The following is a 16317-nucleotide window of genomic DNA, read 5'->3' as shown; positions in this document are numbered from 1 at the left end:
CAGCTTGCCGAGAGGATCTGTTCTATCAGCAGATAGATTGGGACAGTAGAAGGGGAGGATCAGAGAAGACAGGATCAAACAGCCTTTTTACAAGATTAACCCCTTTAGCTCCACCGCGAGTTTAACAAGCATGCTTTACTGCATATACAGAAAGATTTTACTGTTGTGGGTTTAGTAACACTTTAAAAAAAATGAAAACCTTTGAAAGATAGAAGGCCCAAGTATATTCAATATTCTTTTATTAATACACAAATTGAATAAAAATATAAAATCCGCATCTGTAACAGAGCTGAATATTTATGCTTCAAAAATGGTGGAATTGGACTTTGTTCCTGGAAATTAAACCTTTTTCGGAGCCGCTGACCTGGAACACGCCTTCAGATCAGTCCTGATGTAAATTTGCTGTGTGCTTGTTCCAGGTGAAAGGCTCAGAATAGACGTATCCTTTTATATTGGACTTTAAAAACAAAAAAACAAAAAAAACAAACCAACTTTAAAAACTTTGTCCAGTATCTTCAGTCAGTTGGGTTTGGTTTGCAGTGGTCACCTGATATTTTATTCTACTTACACATTTTCAGCAGATCCTCTGCTGACAAGTTTCCTTAGCAAGGTTCTTCCTCTCAATCTCCTCCAACTCAGTCTCCTCCAACCCATCCTCAGTTCGCCATCTCTTCTAAAATTGTAGTTTGATCTCCTGCCGGGAATGAGAGGCGAGAGGTGTTTCAGGGGGACCTGCAGAGTGACACCTCCAAAGTCATCAAACAGAAAAGGGATCTCTTCCTTGAACAAGGTCCAGCTAGGTTCACCTGGACTCCAGTAGAACATCTTGTAGCAGCTCATACCGTCGTAACCATCTCCTCCCACAATGTAGATCCTGTTCTTCCAGCGTACGACTGCAGCGTTCGAAGTGCTGTGTAGGACTGGTGGGATTGTACCATGAGAAAGCCTCCCTAGATGATCCAGGATGAAACTCTTACAAGCGGTTCTTGGCTGTTCGTCGCACAGAAGATAGGCCTCGTATTCATCGTACGGTGAACGTCGATCATAGACGGTATATCCATCACAATCATCGGGTCTGATTTTATAACTTGCAATGATGTATATCTTGTCATCCATTGTCACAGCTCTAGCAGCTGAAAAGACCATGTGTAGCGGATATTGGCTCCAAGTGTCTGTCATTATGTCATAAATATGGAATCCCTGATAGTGCAAAAGGTCTATAAATGTCCGAGTCATCCCACCGATCACAAACAGTCTTCCTTTCAGGACTGCGCTAGCAAAGCTATGTAGTGCCACAGGCATGCTCGACACATGGCGCCAGCTGTTGTCCAACAGGTTGAAGCATTCCGTCGACTCTGTGGGTTGGCTGTCGTGTCCACCAAAAGCATAAAGCATGTCCCTGTAGGCCAGGAAGCCATGACAAGCTCTTGGATGGGTCATAGAAGGAAGCTCTTTCCATTCATTTAAGACAGAATCATACACATGCAGGGCATTGGAAGCACCACATTCTTTGCCAAACCCACCCGAAACATATAGACAACATCCTACAGATACAATTCCAGCTTGTTCTAAGTAGCCACAAAAGGGAAGTTTCTCCCAAGAGTCTGTCCTTGGATCATAGGCATTTAAATAGTAATCCTCTTCCTCTGGGTCTGTTTCATCTAGCGATATCAAGTCCATGCAAACTATTATCTCCTCAAACATCCCTTGACGCAAGTGGATTCCTGTTGGAGACTGGAGAGGGGAGTCTTCGCTGGGTATGTCCCTTCTGACCTTTCCCAGCTCATATGGAGTCAGAAGTGGTAGTCTGATGACCTTCAACAGTTCTGGAGGAAGAGGATTGTCCTTCTGGGTGCGAAATTCCCACCAGGAGCGGGCAACATTATAGATGGCAAGTTCTGAGGAGACCATCAAGCCATCTGAAGACAGGATGTTGACCAGTTCTTCCATCTCCAAGTGGAAAAAGTCTTCTTTTTCAGACAGGGAGCTCAGATTCCAACCAATATGTTTCAACGTTGCTTCCAAGAGGAATCCATGATTGTGACTATGAGCTAATCTATAAATCCATAGACAGTTATCATCGTCGATCCACTTTGCAAGGTAACTACAAAAAAAAAAAAAAGGGTGCGTTGAATACAACATTGTAACAACTTTGCTAACAATCTCAAGTTCAAATGCTTTCAACTTTGTAGTTCAGGATAAAACAAGTCCCTGCCTGGGATCTTCTCTGCCGTGTTTAACCCATAAAACTGGGCCTTTGCTTGTTTGTCCAAAACTATAAAGTTGCCAACGTTTGAACTTTCCTGGAGTGCAGCAAATTTTCTCCCCTTCCTAATCCATCAGTTGGGACAGAGGGGTATAAAAACTAGGAATGTGCAAGTGTGCGTCCTGAATTTCCTGCTACGTTAAAGAGTTACAAAGTATCACTTTCACAGCTGAATCCAAAAGTGCTAAAAAGAGACCAGAACTCCCTTTGAAGTGAACCATCAGAAAGCCTTTACCTTCTGTGCAGATCTTGCATGGCCATGATTTGCAGATGGCCGGACACGATAAACTCCTCCTCCACATTGTCCAAGGTGAGATCAGCCTCCCCCGTGTAGAGACAGAAGAGGGGCCATCCAAAATACAAACCTCCCCAAGAACAGCCTCCTTCATGGAACAAGAGAAGAGTGCTCTGGAGTAAAGACTAACTGAGACCAGGATGACCCTAGAGAGCTGCATTTGAGTCTTTTGTAAGTGCTTGGAGCAGGGGCGGACTGACAACTCATGGGGCTCCCGGGAAATAGGGGATCATGGGGCCCCTGTTTCCTCACCCACACTCAAACCACACCCGAAAAAGCCTATGAAAAAAAAGGTACCAGGGACATCTCATGGGGCCCCCTACTGACCCCGAGCCCCTCAGGCAGTGCCCGAGTTCCCCAATGGTCAGTCCACCCCTGGCTTGGAGTGGTATAAAAGAGAAACCTTAGAGAAAAATATTTAAGGGAAACCCTCTCAATCAGGATGAAGACATTAACAGACATGAGTATGTTTAACATTCTTTTATTGAATACAGAGAAAATTAAAATCTGTTACAGAGCTGAATATTTTTTGCCCCGCCATGTACCTCCCACAAGTTATAAAACTGAACCTTGTTCCCGAAAAGTAGATTATTTTCAAGGACGCTGACCTGGAAACAAGCCTGCGGATCATTGCAGACTTCATTTGCTGTGTGCTTGTTGCAGGAGAACGGCTCAAAAATGGATCTATCCACTTTAAAAACGCAAATTCGTTGCCTGGTTTGGTCATTCAGGTGGGTTTTGTTGGAGGTGGCCACAAGTTACTTTACCCTTCAACTACCAGTTTCCCCACCATGATTCTTCTGACTCATTCTCCTCCTCACTATCACGTCTGAATTTGTAGTTTGATCTCCTGCCAGGAATGACGGAAGAGAGTCGTTTCAGGGGGACCTGCAAGGTTGCACTTCCAAAGTTACAAAACAGAAAAGAGAGCTCTTTTTTGCATAAAGACCACCAACGTTCACCTGGGCTCCAGTGGTACATCTTATAGTCACTCATACCATCATCTTCACTCCCACCCACAATATAAATCCTGTGCTTCCAGCGTACAACTGCAGCATGAGAAGTACTTTGTAAGACCGGTGGAATTCTACCATGAGAAATTTGCCCTAGATGATCCATACAGAAGCTCTTAGAAATGGTATTTGACTCTTCATTGCACAGAAGAGACGCCTCGTAATCATTGTATGGTGGATATGCATCATATGCTGTATGTGCATTACGAATATGTCTGGTGTCATGACTTGCAATGATGTATAACTTGTCATCCATTGTCACGGCTCCAACAGCTGAAAAGACCACCGATAGTGGAAACTGGTTCCACGTGTCTGTCAGTATGTCATAAATATGGAATCCCCGATAGTGTAAAATGTCTATGCATGTCCGAGTCATCCCACCTATCACAAACAGCCTTCCTTTAAGCACTGCACTAGCAAAGCTATGTAGTGCCTTGGGCATGCTTGACGCATAGCGCCAACTATTGTCCAACACATTGAAGCATTCCACAGAGTCTGTGAGCTCACGGTCGTTGTGTCCACCAAAAGCATAAAGCGTGTTTCTGTAGGCCAGGAAGCCATGACAAGCTCTTGGATGGGTCATAGAAGGGAGCTCTTTCCATTCATTTAATAGAGAATCATACATGTGTAGGGCATTTGAAGCATGACGTTCTTCTCTAAACCCACCTGAAACATATAAATAACTTCCTACAGATACAATTCCAGGATTATCTAAACAGCCACAAAAGGGAAGCTTCTCCCAGGAGTCTGTGGTTGGATCATAGGCTCTCCAATAGTAATCCTCTTCTGGGCCTGTTTCTTCTAATGCCATCAGGTCTATGCAAACTATTCTCTCCTCAAACATCCCTTGGCGCAAACGGATTCCTGTTGGAGACTGGAAGGGAGAGTCATCGCTGGGTATGTCCTTGCTGACCTCTTTCAGCTCATCTGGAGTCAGAAGTGGTAGTCTGATGACCTTCAACAGTTCCGGAGGAAGAAGATTGCCCTTCTGGGTGCAAAATTCCCACCAGGAGCGGGCGATGTTATAGATGGCAAGTTCTGATGAAACCATCAAGTCATTTGAAGACAGGATGTTGACCAGTTCTTCCATCTCCAAGTGAAAAAAGTCTTTTCCAGAAAGGGTTCTCAGATTCTGACCAATATGGTTCATTGCTTCTTCCAAGAGGCTCCTGTGATTGTGACTATGAGCTAATCTATAAATCCAAAGGCAGTTTTCATTGTTGATCCTCTTTGCAAGGTACCTAGGTAAAGAAACAAGAATGGGACATGACATTACCATCAACCTCATACCTTAGCATGAGGATTACAGGAAGGACGTTAGGGTTACCTGAAAGGGTAGCATTAGGCATAGAGGGAAGATTAGTGTGAGTTTTGGGCATTGCTCTTAGCATCAGGATCTGACCTCCAGGTACCGAAACCCAATGTCTTGTTTTCCTGTTCCAGGAACGCTGTGTGCAAATTAATGTCCATCTGGGAAATCCAGAGTGCTGCAACATCACACAACGTTCTGTGCATTTTCGAGAGATACTGGGAAAATGAAGCACTACCATGATGTAGCTGGAGCATAGCACAGGGTGCCATTCGTTATTCTGGATATTAGAAGAGAGGGCCTAGCAGACGAGGTAGGTTAGCTATGTTCTATAGCAGGGGTCTCCAAACTATGGCCCTCCAGGTGTTGAACTGCAAGTCCCATGAGAGTGACAGGGACTGGGGGAGGGGGGGGGGTTAAACTCAAGCAGTAGGCACGTTTACAATGAGTTGCACCAGTCCTAAACTGTAATTTAGGGCATGACAGCCCACTTTTATTCAATAAACAGAAAGTTCCCATGCACTTCAGTTGCCCACACAGGGGTTTCTTCCACACAATATGCACAAATGGAAATACCAAGGTACCTGGCTCACTTGTTGGCAGCAGTGCTGCTTCTCTCACCAATCACTTTGACTGTGTTCTCCAGCTACCCTGGAACACTTTGCTCTCTATCTTTTAAATCGCAGTGCCCTGCTGCATGGCCCACCTCTGGTCTATGGATTGTGGTCCTCCTGACAACCCAATAGGAACCGACCTGACTCCTGGAACTGAGACCTCCCGTCTCCCGGCTGGGGCAGCTCTGACCCCTGGTTGAGACCTCCCGTCTCCCGGCTGGGGCAGCTCTGACCCCTGGTTGAGACCTCCCGTCTCCCGGCTGGGGCAGCTCTGACCCCTGGTTGAGACCTCCCGTCTCCCGGCTGGGGCAGCTCTGACCCCTGGTTGAGACCTCCCGTCTCCCGGCTGGGGCAGCTCTGACCCCTGGTTGAGACCTCCCGTCTCCCGGCTGGGGCAGCTCTGACCCCTGGTTGAGACCTCCCGTCTCCCGGCTGGGGCAGCTCTGACCCCTGGTTGAGACCTCCCGTCTCCCGGCTGGGGCAGCTCTGACCCCTGGTTGAGACCTCCCGTCTCCCGGCTGGGGCAGCTCTGACCCCTGGTTGAGACCTCCCGTCTCCCGGCTGGGGCAGCTCTGACCCCTGGTTGAGACCTCCCGTCTCCCGGCTGGGGCAGCTCTGACCCCTGGTTGAGACCTCCCGTCTCCCGGCTGGGGCAGCTCTGACCCCTGGTTGAGACCTCCCGTCTCCCGGCTGGGGCAGCTCTGACCCCTGGTTGAGACCTCCCGTCTCCCGGCTGGGGCAGCTCTGACCCCTGGTTGAGACCTCCCGTCTCCCGGCTGGGGCAGCTCTGACCCCTGGTTGAGACCTCCCGTCTCCCGGCTGGGGCAGCTCTGACCCCTGGTTGAGACCTCCCGTCTCCCGGCTGGGGCAGCTCTGACCCCTGGTTGAGACCTCCCGTCTCCCGGCTGGGGCAGCTCTGACCCCTGGTTGAGACCTCCCGTCTCCCGGCTGGGGCAGCTCTGACCCCTGGTTGAGACCTCCCGTCTCCCGGCTGGGGCAGCTCTGACCCCTGGTTGAGACCTCCCGTCTCCCGGCTGGGGCAGCTCTGACCCCTGGTTGAGACCTCCCGTCTCCCGGCTGGGGCAGCTCTGACCCCTGGTTGAGACCTCCCGTCTCCCGGCTGGGGCAGCTCTGACCCCTGGTTGAGACCTCCCGTCTCCCGGCTGGGGCAGCTCTGACCCCTGGTTGAGACCTCCCGTCTCCCGGCTGGGGCAGCTCTGACCCCTGGTTGAGACCTCCCGTCTCCCGGCTGGGGCAGCTCTGACCCCTGGTTGAGACCTCCCGTCTCCCGGCTGGGGCAGCTCTGACCCCTGGTTGAGACCTCCCGTCTCCCGGCTGGGGCAGCTCTGACCCCTGGTTGAGACCTCCCGTCTCCCGGCTGGGGCAGCTCTGACCCCTGGTTGAGACCTCCCGTCTCCCGGCTGGGGCAGCTCTGACCCCTGGTTGAGACCTCCCGTCTCCCGGCTGGGGCAGCTCTGACCCCTGGTTGAGACCTCCCGTCTCCCGGCTGGGGCAGCTCTGACCCCTGGTTGAGACCTCCCGTCTCCCGGCTGGGGCAGCTCTGACCCCTGGTTGAGACCTCCCGTCTCCCGGCTGGGGCAGCTCTGACCCCTGGTTGAGACCTCCTGTCTCCTGGCTTTGGGTTTACACCTTCCATCTCCCACATACTCATTTAAGTTTAGATGCCTGGTCCAAATTTATCAGAATCAGACCAGAAGGCTTTAAACTCTGATAACTAGAACGCATGCAGTTGCACATTCCTATATTTCTACTTCATTACAAAATATCACTTTAACATGTAGATCCAGAAGAAGTGCTAACCCCCCCCCCCCCCCCAAGAAATCCCTATAAAGTGGGCCATCAGAAAGTCTTTACCTGCTGCACAGATCTTGCATGGCCGTGATCTGCAGGCGGCTGGAAACCATAAACAGCTCCTCCACATTGTCCAAGGTGAGATGAGCCTCCCCCGTGTAGATGTAGTTCAGGATGGTCTGCAGGACAGAAGAGGGGACATCCGAAAGACAAACCTCCCCGAGTGCAGACTCCTTCATGGGACAAGTGAAGAGAGCTCTGAAGTAAGGACTGACTGAGGCCAGGACCACCCTGGAAGCAATAAAATGGACACTTGCTGCATCATGCAGAGGGCAGATAATGATGTATTGTCAAAGGAGAAGGATTGCACTGCTACTTGTCCACATTTCTAACAACCCCCTTTCTAAAAGCCTAAAATGTGTACCCAAATCTGAGGTCATGTGATACACCACCTCCTGAGTCTTCCATCCTCTCAACTGCTGAGGAGGTTCCTTCTTCTGGCATTTCCATTACTTCTTGTCCCTCTGAGACTCGCATTAGAATTAGGAGGAGCAGTTGTCACCGGCACAGGAAGGAACAGATGGCACTAAAAATACTGAAGTTCTTCTTACTTCTCTTACTCTACCAAACGTTCATTTCTGTCCCTGTTGGAAAGATCTCCCATTGCATTGCGGAATAATCTCTCCAATGGAGATATAGATGGCAATAAAGATCTGACAGGGGCTCTAAACCTCTCCTGTTCTATCCAAAACTAAATAAAATATAAAAACTCATATTTCAAGATAGATTTTTAGGTTTCCAACCTACCTATGACACAGGAAGCTTTTCTCTGCAGTCCGTATGGCAACATCACAAAGCATTTCAGAAAAGTACATCTCCTTCAACCCTGAGAACACAAGACAGACAGAATTATTCCATATACACTACATGACCAAAGCATGTGGAGTTCAGGTGTCTCCAGTGAAGGGTGCCGTAAATACATCACACAAAGACTATACACAAATGTGCTCTTCCAACCTTGTGGTAACAGTTTGGTGAAGACCCTTTTCAGTTCTACCATGACTGTGCCCTTGTGTACAAAGTCAGCTCCATAAAAATACATGGTTTGGCCAGCTTGGTGTGGAGAAACTTAAGCTACCATTTGAGAGTCCTCAAGTACTCCCAACAGGTCATGACTTTAATCAAGGTCAATGGCTTATTTATCACAGCTATTTTATCAAAGAGAAATTCTCAAAAACAGGCTGTTGAGGGTACCAGAGGACTGAGGTAGGGAACCACTGTTGCCACAAGGTTGGAGGAGCAAAACTGTCTACAATAGTTGGGGTGAGGACCCTTTTCTGTTCCACCATGACTGTGTCTCTGTGTACAAAGCCAGCTCCATAAAGACATGGCTTGATCAGTTTGGCATGGAGGAACTCAAGTGTTCTTCACCAAGCCCTAACCTCAAGCCTACTGAACATCTTTGGGATGATTCAGAACAGCAACTGGGAACCAAGCCTTCTCACCCAACATCAGTACCTTACTTCACAAATGGCCACAAACTCCCACAGACACCCTCCAAAATGCTGCAGAAAGTCTTCCCAGAAACGTGGAGTCTAGTCAAACCTCAAAAAGGAGGTAACTCAATATTATGGTCAAAAGGTTCAAAAAACTCCTGGTCATCACACCTATATGAGGTTGTCCAGCATCTCTTCCAAAGCCATTTTTGGAAGAAATGCCCGACAACCTCATATAGGTGTGATGACCAGGAGTTCTTTGAACCTTTGACCATAGGTTATATTATCCCCACTTAATTGGCTGTAACTGACACCGACATATTTCTAGCCTTGGCTGGGTCATTGGAAGAGAAAACAGGAAGTGAATTTTTCATAGCAAACGCCACCCAGAATGATTTAACACAAGGGTGGCAGATGACAGTGCAAGGGTTTGAAATCAGATTAGCAATTTCTTATTCGAGGTATATCTCCTTCAACCCTGAGAACACAGACAATTATTCCATATACACTACATGACCAAAGCATGATGGAGTTCAGGTGTCTCCAGTGAAGTGTGCCGTTAATAAAACATCACACAAAGACACTATACAGAATTGTGCTCTTCCAACCTTGTGGTAACAGTTTGGTGAAGACCAACAGTCTGTTGAGGATACCAGAGGACTGAGGTAGGGAACCACTGCTGCTACAAGGTTGGAGGAGCAAAATTGTCTACAACAGTTGGGCAAGGACCCTTTTCTGTTCCACCATAACTTTGTCCCTGTGTACAAAGCCAGCTCCACAAAGACATGGCTGGATCAGTTTGGCGTGGAGGAACTCGAGTGTCCTTTACAAAGCCCTAACAAGCCTACTGAACACCTTTGGGATGAATCAGAACAGCAACTGGGAACCAAGCCTTCTCACCCAACATCAGTACCTTACCTCACAAATGGCCACAAACTCCCACAGACTCCCTCCAAAATGCTGCAGAAAGTCTTCCCAGAAAAGTGGAGTCTAGTCAAACCTCAAAAAGGAGGTAACTCAATATTATTATGGTCAAAAGGTTCAAAGAACTCCTGGTCATCACACCTATATGAGGTTGTCCGGCCTCTCTTCCAAAGTCATTTTTGGAAGAAATGCCCGACAACTCATATAGATGTGATGGCCAGGAGTTCTTTGAACCTTTGACCATAGGTTATATTATCCCCACTTAATTGGCTGTAACCAACACCGACATATTTCTAGCCTTGGCTGGGTCATTGGAAGAGAAAACGGCAAGCAAATTTATCATAGCGAACGCCACCCAGAACAATTTAACACAAGGGTGGGAGATGACAGTGCAAGGGTTTGAAATCAGATTTGCAATTTCTTACTGGAGGTTTTTTTTGGGATTCTACAACCTTTTAAAAAAATCTTCCAAATAGCAAAATAGGTTACAAACCTGGCAAATATTGTGCAACATTGTAGCAAGGGAATCATTTTCCAGGATGCAGATCCAATGGACACGACTGATAAAGAACCTTCGTTTAAGGAGGCCCTAAGAAACTAGAAATATCTAGGACCCCTCTAGCAGCACTGTGTACCACCCACATGTAGGACTCTAGAAAGACCCCCCCAAACCTCGTGCTGAACCCCACCTGTAATAATACAATCTTTCAGAACTTCCTTATAATCGGTGGGGTCTTCTCTCTGCTCCATGGTGGTGGTGGATGGGCCAGGCTCCATACTGACGCCTTTACAACCGGAACGTGGGGCAACTATAAGTTCGTTTAGCAACCAAACTCTGCAATAAAAAATAAATAAATAAATAAAAAAAACAATCACAGAAAGAATTGAAATATTAAAAAGTGGATTTCCTGCAAACTTTAGAAATCTTATCGAAAGATTCCACCAATTGCTAAGGTTTCAGTCACCATCACTTTTGGTCGCGGTTTTCAACAAGTTTTATGTAGTGCAGAAAACCCGTTTACAAGTTACTGCCTGTAAAAGCTCCCACACACGTTACAATCATGCAATGCAATGGTCTGCTTTACTGGATACAAGTGGATTGGATAGTTTAACCTCTCGCCTACCGGGCACTTATACCCCCTTCTTTACCAGGCCAATTTTCAGCTTTCAGCGCTCTCGCAGTTTGATTGACAGTTGCGCTGTCATGCAAGATTGTACCCATATGAAATTTTTAGCATTTTTTTTCTCACAAAATAGAGCATTCTTTTGGTGGTATTTAATCGCCGTGGGGCATTTTACTTTTTACACTCTAAACAAAAAAAATTTGAAAAAAATTTGAAAGAAAAAAAAAAAAGTTTCTTTGTTTCTATTATAAAATTTTTCAAACAGGTAATTTTTCTCCTTCACGGATGTGCGTTGATGAGGCAGCACTGCTGGGCACTAAAAGGCAGCACTGATAGGCGGCACTGACTAGCATTGATAGGCGGCACCGATTGGCAGCACTGATAGGTGGCACTGAAAGGCAGCTCAGATGGGCACTGATATGTGGCATTGATGTGCACTGGTAGGCACTGATATGTGGCATTGACATGGCACTGATGGGCACTGGCAAGTGGCATTGATGGACACTGCCAGGTGGCACTGCTGGGGCTACACTGATCATTAAGGCAAACTGATCATCAGTGCCCTGATGATCAGTGTACATGTCCCCTCTAAGGAATGCCGGTTACCGGTATTTCCCTATTTACATGCGATCAGCTCAGCACTAACGAGGTGGCACTGATAGACAGCACTGCTAGGCATTGACTGGCGCAACTGCTGGGCACTGACTGGTGGCACTGACTGGCAGCACTGCTGGGCTGCACTGATGGGCAGCACTTCTGGGTGGCACTGGTGGGCAGAGGAGGGCAGAACTGGTGGGTGGCACTGCTGGGCACCGATCATCAGGGCACTGATCATCAGTGGCCCTGATGATTGGTGCCGATCCCCGCTCTAACAAATGCCGGTTCTCGGCAGTACTTTCCTCACGCTCTGACAGCGTGAGGAAAGTGCAGCCGAGAACCGGCAATTGCATTTCCCGGTGATCAGCGTGTCACACGGCTGATCACGTGGTAAAAGGCCGCTGTGATTGGCCTTTTACCACATCACGTGATCAGCTGTGTCCGTAGGACAGAGCGATCACGGAGATCGCCGGGGACGCGCAGGAGAGCACGTTCTGGGAGAACGTCATATGACGCCCTCCCAGAACTGGCCGGCCGCAGTGTAGCTGCCATTTGGCTATCTGCGTTTGGCAAGTAGTTAAGAAGGTTCTCAAACCAGCAATGATCATCAATGAAAAATACCGAACGATGCAACACACACACACACACACACACACACACACTGATCGTCATGCGCTCTCTCACTCATTGTAAATCTAAACAATTAAAGACGAGCGTTTCATTCATCTGTACTGAGCAGCCAACAAAATCCAACCACAATCAAACCCTCTAAAATGACTGAAGAGATGGTCTTTGGTTTTCCATTTCAATTTGATCAGTTCAGTCGCAACTAATAAATGATTATATTAATAAGGTGGAGCCGCCATAAAGGAGATTGCACAGATATCGTGCAGCTAGATAGAAACTTGTATGTTGAGACTTAGACCCGTGTGCAAAGGTGACCATGCACTAAAATAAGATTCAGGTCTCAAGGAGCCCATCTGGGGTCGTTGGAAAAACACCCTGTAACGGAACCGGACCCGGACTGCACTGGGGTATTTCCGTTAGACTCCCGCTTCCCTGTCCGAACACAGATCCACGGACACCACCGCTAAACAAGACAGCGCCTTACTTGAAGGAAACCAGGAGATATATTGCTTTCTTTTAACATAGATACAAGATATATACACATTCAAGGGAACAACCCACCTCCCTGCATATGGACACAGGGCGGGGCAAACCAAATCTAGCAACCAGAGACACATCAGCAGACCACCCCATCGGGTAAGGGCTGCCAGAAACACCCCCCACCAACCAATACACAAACATCCCATAATAGTTTGCTCCCAAGCAAGACACACAATAGAACAATGGGATGCAGCCACATGGCAGTGAACAATGAACAACCCCTCCACCTATACATGTCTACACAATAGCAGGACACTCCACCCTGCACCAATAACAGGCACAGGGTGACTTACACATAATAGGGATATGGGGAGCTGAGACAGGGGTCTCCCCACCTCTCTAAAGGGGGCTGTGTTCCATGGGCCCCCCACCCAAATAGACTCCCGTCACACACCCCTTCCATTGGGAGCCAGTGGGCAGAATGCCCCTTCCATTGGGGACCGGTGGCCAAAATGCCCCTTCCACTGGAGGCCAGAATGCCCATTATGAGGGGTTCCCACCATCCCTGTGCCAAGTTCCCAGGTATATACACCTGCTGTGCCCATGAGGGGTTCCCACCATCCCTGTGCCAAGTTCCCAGGTCTGTATGCCCGCTGTGCCCATTGTGAGGGGTTCCCGCCATCCCCGTGCTGAGTTCCCGGGTCTGTACGCCCGCTGTGCCCATTGTGAGGGGTTCCCGCCATCCCCGTGCTGAGTTCCCGGGTCTGTACGCCCGCTGTGCCCATTGTGAGGGGTTCCCACCATCCCCGTGCTGAGTTCCCGGGTCTGTACGCCCGCTGTGCCCATTGTGAGGGGTTCCCGCCATCCCCGTGCTGAGTTCCCTGGTCTGTACGCCCACTGTGCCCATTGTGAGGGGTTCCCACCATCCCCGTGCTGAGTTCTAGGGTCTGTACGCCCGCTGTGCCCATTATGAGGGGTTCTCAACATCCCTGTGCTGTTTTCCCAGGTCTGCACACCTGCTGGGCCCATTATGAGGGGTTCCCACTGTCCCTGTATTGAGTTCCCAGGTCTGTACATCCAATTATGAGGGTTTCCTATCACCCCTGTGCCGAGCTCCCAGGGCTTCCATTGGGGGCCAGAATGCCCCTTCCATTGGTGGCCAACAGACAGCTAAAAGGATCAGGTTCTATCAAATGGAGTCAGACCTGGAACCATGCAAGCATCATCAAAAGGAAGTTCAAATAGCAACAGCTAAGGGATCCCCACTACCCTTTGGTGGAACCCTGGTTGAGTATGGCCGCACTATACAGTCTGATTGTGCATTGCATGGACCTCCCTAATTGGATACAAACTAAAAGGGACTGATTAGGTCTCTTATTACATAGTTTTGGTAAATCTAAAGCAGATTTTATGGTGTGTAGCCAGTTTAACAACCCAATCTGAAGGTGCTTTATCCACCACATTACAGTTCATTGCACAGAGACCCAGAGCCTACCTGACCAGGAACTCACAGATCCGCCATCTTGCTACACCCAGAAATAACAAGGTGGACTTTCAGTCTGGGACTTCACTGGGGGGGAGGGGGAGATTAAATGGTTTTGCTGCTGAGAGATTTAACTACTTGTTGCCCATAGTCACATTAGCAGCTCATTTATTGTAATGCGTTGTATCTGTGAGTACTGCGGGTGGTTGAACCATTACACAAGGAGATCCAGTGAAGCCCTAGGGTCCTTGTACGCGGTGCTGATGTAGGAACGCCGATCTTCCTGACAGAAAGTTCCTGTGAAAATAACACAAGTACAATCCGTGTTGTGCGCACATATGTGTGAATGAAACATTTCTTCTTGCTATAAAAAAATCTTTTCAAGATGGAGGTGTGGTTTACGCATATAAAATACTGACCAAACTCTCTCCTTTATATATGTGATCTGACTGATGATCGGGGCCCCCCCTCTCCTCTATATATGTGATCTGACTGATGATCGGGGTCCCCTCTCTCCTTTGTATATGTGATCTGACTGATGATCGGGGCCCCCTCTCTCCTTTATACAGTCATGGCCGAAATTGTTGGCACCCTTGATATTTTTCCTGAAAATCAAGTATTTCACACAAAAAAGGTATTGCATTAACACATGTTTTGCTATACACATGTTTATTCCCTTTGTATGTATTGGAACAAATATAAAACAGAGGCAGAAAAGCAAATATGACATAATGTCACACAAAACCCCAAAAATGGGCTGGACAAAAGTATTGGCACCCTTAACTTAATATTTGGTTGCACACCCTTTGGAAAACATAACTGAAATCAGTCGCTTCCTATAACCATCAATAAGCTTCTGACACCTCTCACCCGGAATTTTGGACCACTCTTCCTTTGCAAACAGCTCCAGGTCTCTCTTATTGGAAGGACACCTTTTCCCAACAGCAATTTTAAGATCTCTCCACAGGTGTTCAATGGGATTTAGATCTGGGCTCATTGCTGGCCACTTCAGAACTCTCCAGCGCTTCTTTGCCATCCATTTCTGAGTGCTTTTTGACGTATGTTTGGGGTCATTGTCCTGCTGGAAGACCCAGGATCTTGGACGCAAACCCAGCTTTCTGACACTGGGCCCTACAGTGCGACCCAAAATCCTTTGGTAATCCTCAGATTTCATGATGCCTTGCACACAGTCAAGGCACCCAGTGCCAGAGGCAGCAAAACAACCCCAAAACATCATTGAACCTCCACCATATTTTACCGTAGGTACTGTGTTTTGTTCTTTGTAGGCCTCATTCCGTTTTCGGTAAACAGTAGAATGATGTGCTTTACCGAAAAGCTCTATCTTGGTCTCATCTGTCCACAAGACGTTTTCCCAGAAGGCTTTTGGCTTACTCAAGTACATTTTGGCAAACTGTAGTCTTGCTTTTTTATGTCTCTGTGTCAGCAGTGGGGTCCTCCTGGGTCTCCTGCCATAGCGTTTCATTTCATTTAAATGTCGACGGATAGTTCGCGCTGACACTGATGCTCCCTGAGCCTGCAGGACAGCTTGAATGTCTTTGGAACATGTTTGGGGCTGCTTATCCACCATCCGGACTATTCTGCGTTGCAATCTTTCATCAATTTTCCTCATCCGTCCACGACCAGGGAGATTAGCTACAGTGCCATGGGTTGCAAACTTCTTGATAATGTTGCGCACTGTGGACAAAGGCAAATCTAGTTCTCTGGAGATGGACTTGTAACCTTGAGATTGTTGATATTTTGCCACAATTTTGGTTCTCAGGTCCTCAGACAGTTCTCGTCTCCTCTTTCTGTTGTCCATGCTTAGTGTGGCACAGACAGACACACAATGCAAAGGTTAAGTGAACGTCTCTCCTTTTTATCTGCTTTCAGGTGTGATTTCTATATTGCCCACACCTGTTACTTGCCCCAGGTGAGTTTACAGGAGCATCACATGCTTGTAACATTCTTATTTATCCGCAGTTGTGAAAGGGTGCCAATACTTTTGTCCAGCCCATTTTTGGAGGTTTGTGTGACATTATGTCGAATTTGCTTTCTTTCCTCCCTTTTTTTGTTTTGTCCCAATACACACAAAGGGAATAAACATGTGTATAGCAAAACATGTGTTAATGCAATACGTTTCGTGAGAAATACATGATTTCCTGGAGAAATATCAAGGGTGCCAACAATTTCGGCCATGACTGTATATGTGATCTGACTAATGATCGGGGCCCCCTCTCTCCTTTGTATATGTGGTCTGATGATCGAGGTCCCCCCTCT

The 16317-nt window shown here is 47.7% G+C and overlaps 1 protein-coding gene and 1 pseudogene across 1 annotated transcript; both read right to left on the bottom strand.

Annotated features, from left to right (window-relative positions):
* Window positions 1–294: 294 nt before the first annotated feature.
* LOC149430623 (kelch repeat and BTB domain-containing protein 8-like) lies at window positions 295–2721 on the bottom strand (annotated as a pseudogene).
* Window positions 2722–3335: 614 nt separating this feature from the next.
* LOC149430622 (kelch repeat and BTB domain-containing protein 8-like) lies at window positions 3336–10521 on the bottom strand. Its single transcript, XM_089666183.1, has 4 exons — window positions 10419–10521; window positions 8117–8195; window positions 7373–7600; window positions 3336–4815 (listed from the first exon to the last, which is right to left on the bottom strand). The coding sequence occupies exons 1-4, from the start codon at window positions 10504–10506 to the stop codon at window positions 3336–3338; spliced, it is 1875 nt and encodes a 624-aa protein (XP_089522309.1). The 5' UTR covers window positions 10507–10521.
* Window positions 10522–16317: the final 5796 nt, after the last annotated feature.

This window comes from Staurois parvus, unplaced genomic scaffold, assembly GCF_062004578.1.
Source record: "Staurois parvus isolate SC_StPar_1 unplaced genomic scaffold, SC_StPar_1.0 ptg002579l, whole genome shotgun sequence".
Classification (NCBI taxonomy): domain Eukaryota; kingdom Metazoa; phylum Chordata; class Amphibia; order Anura; family Ranidae; genus Staurois; species Staurois parvus.
Note: the sequence above shows the minus strand (reverse complement) of the source record. Positions and strands in the feature narration are given on the sequence as shown.

What these genes read in the sequence shown, in the direction of transcription:
- LOC149430622 (XM_089666183.1), bottom strand. Translation starts at nt 10,506, where the DNA reads ATGGAGCCTGGCCCATCCACCACCACCATGGAGCAGAGAGAAGACCCC. An exon ending in GAAAGATTGTATTATTACAG is followed by an intron (nt 8,196 to 10,418) that starts GTGGGGTTCAGC and finishes TTGTGTTCTCAG; the next exon opens with GGTTGAAGGAGATGTACTTT. An exon ending in ATGCAAGATCTGTGCAGCAG is followed by an intron (nt 4,816 to 7,372) that starts GTAAAGACTTTC and finishes TTCTTTACCTAG; the next exon opens with GTACCTTGCAAAGAGGATCA.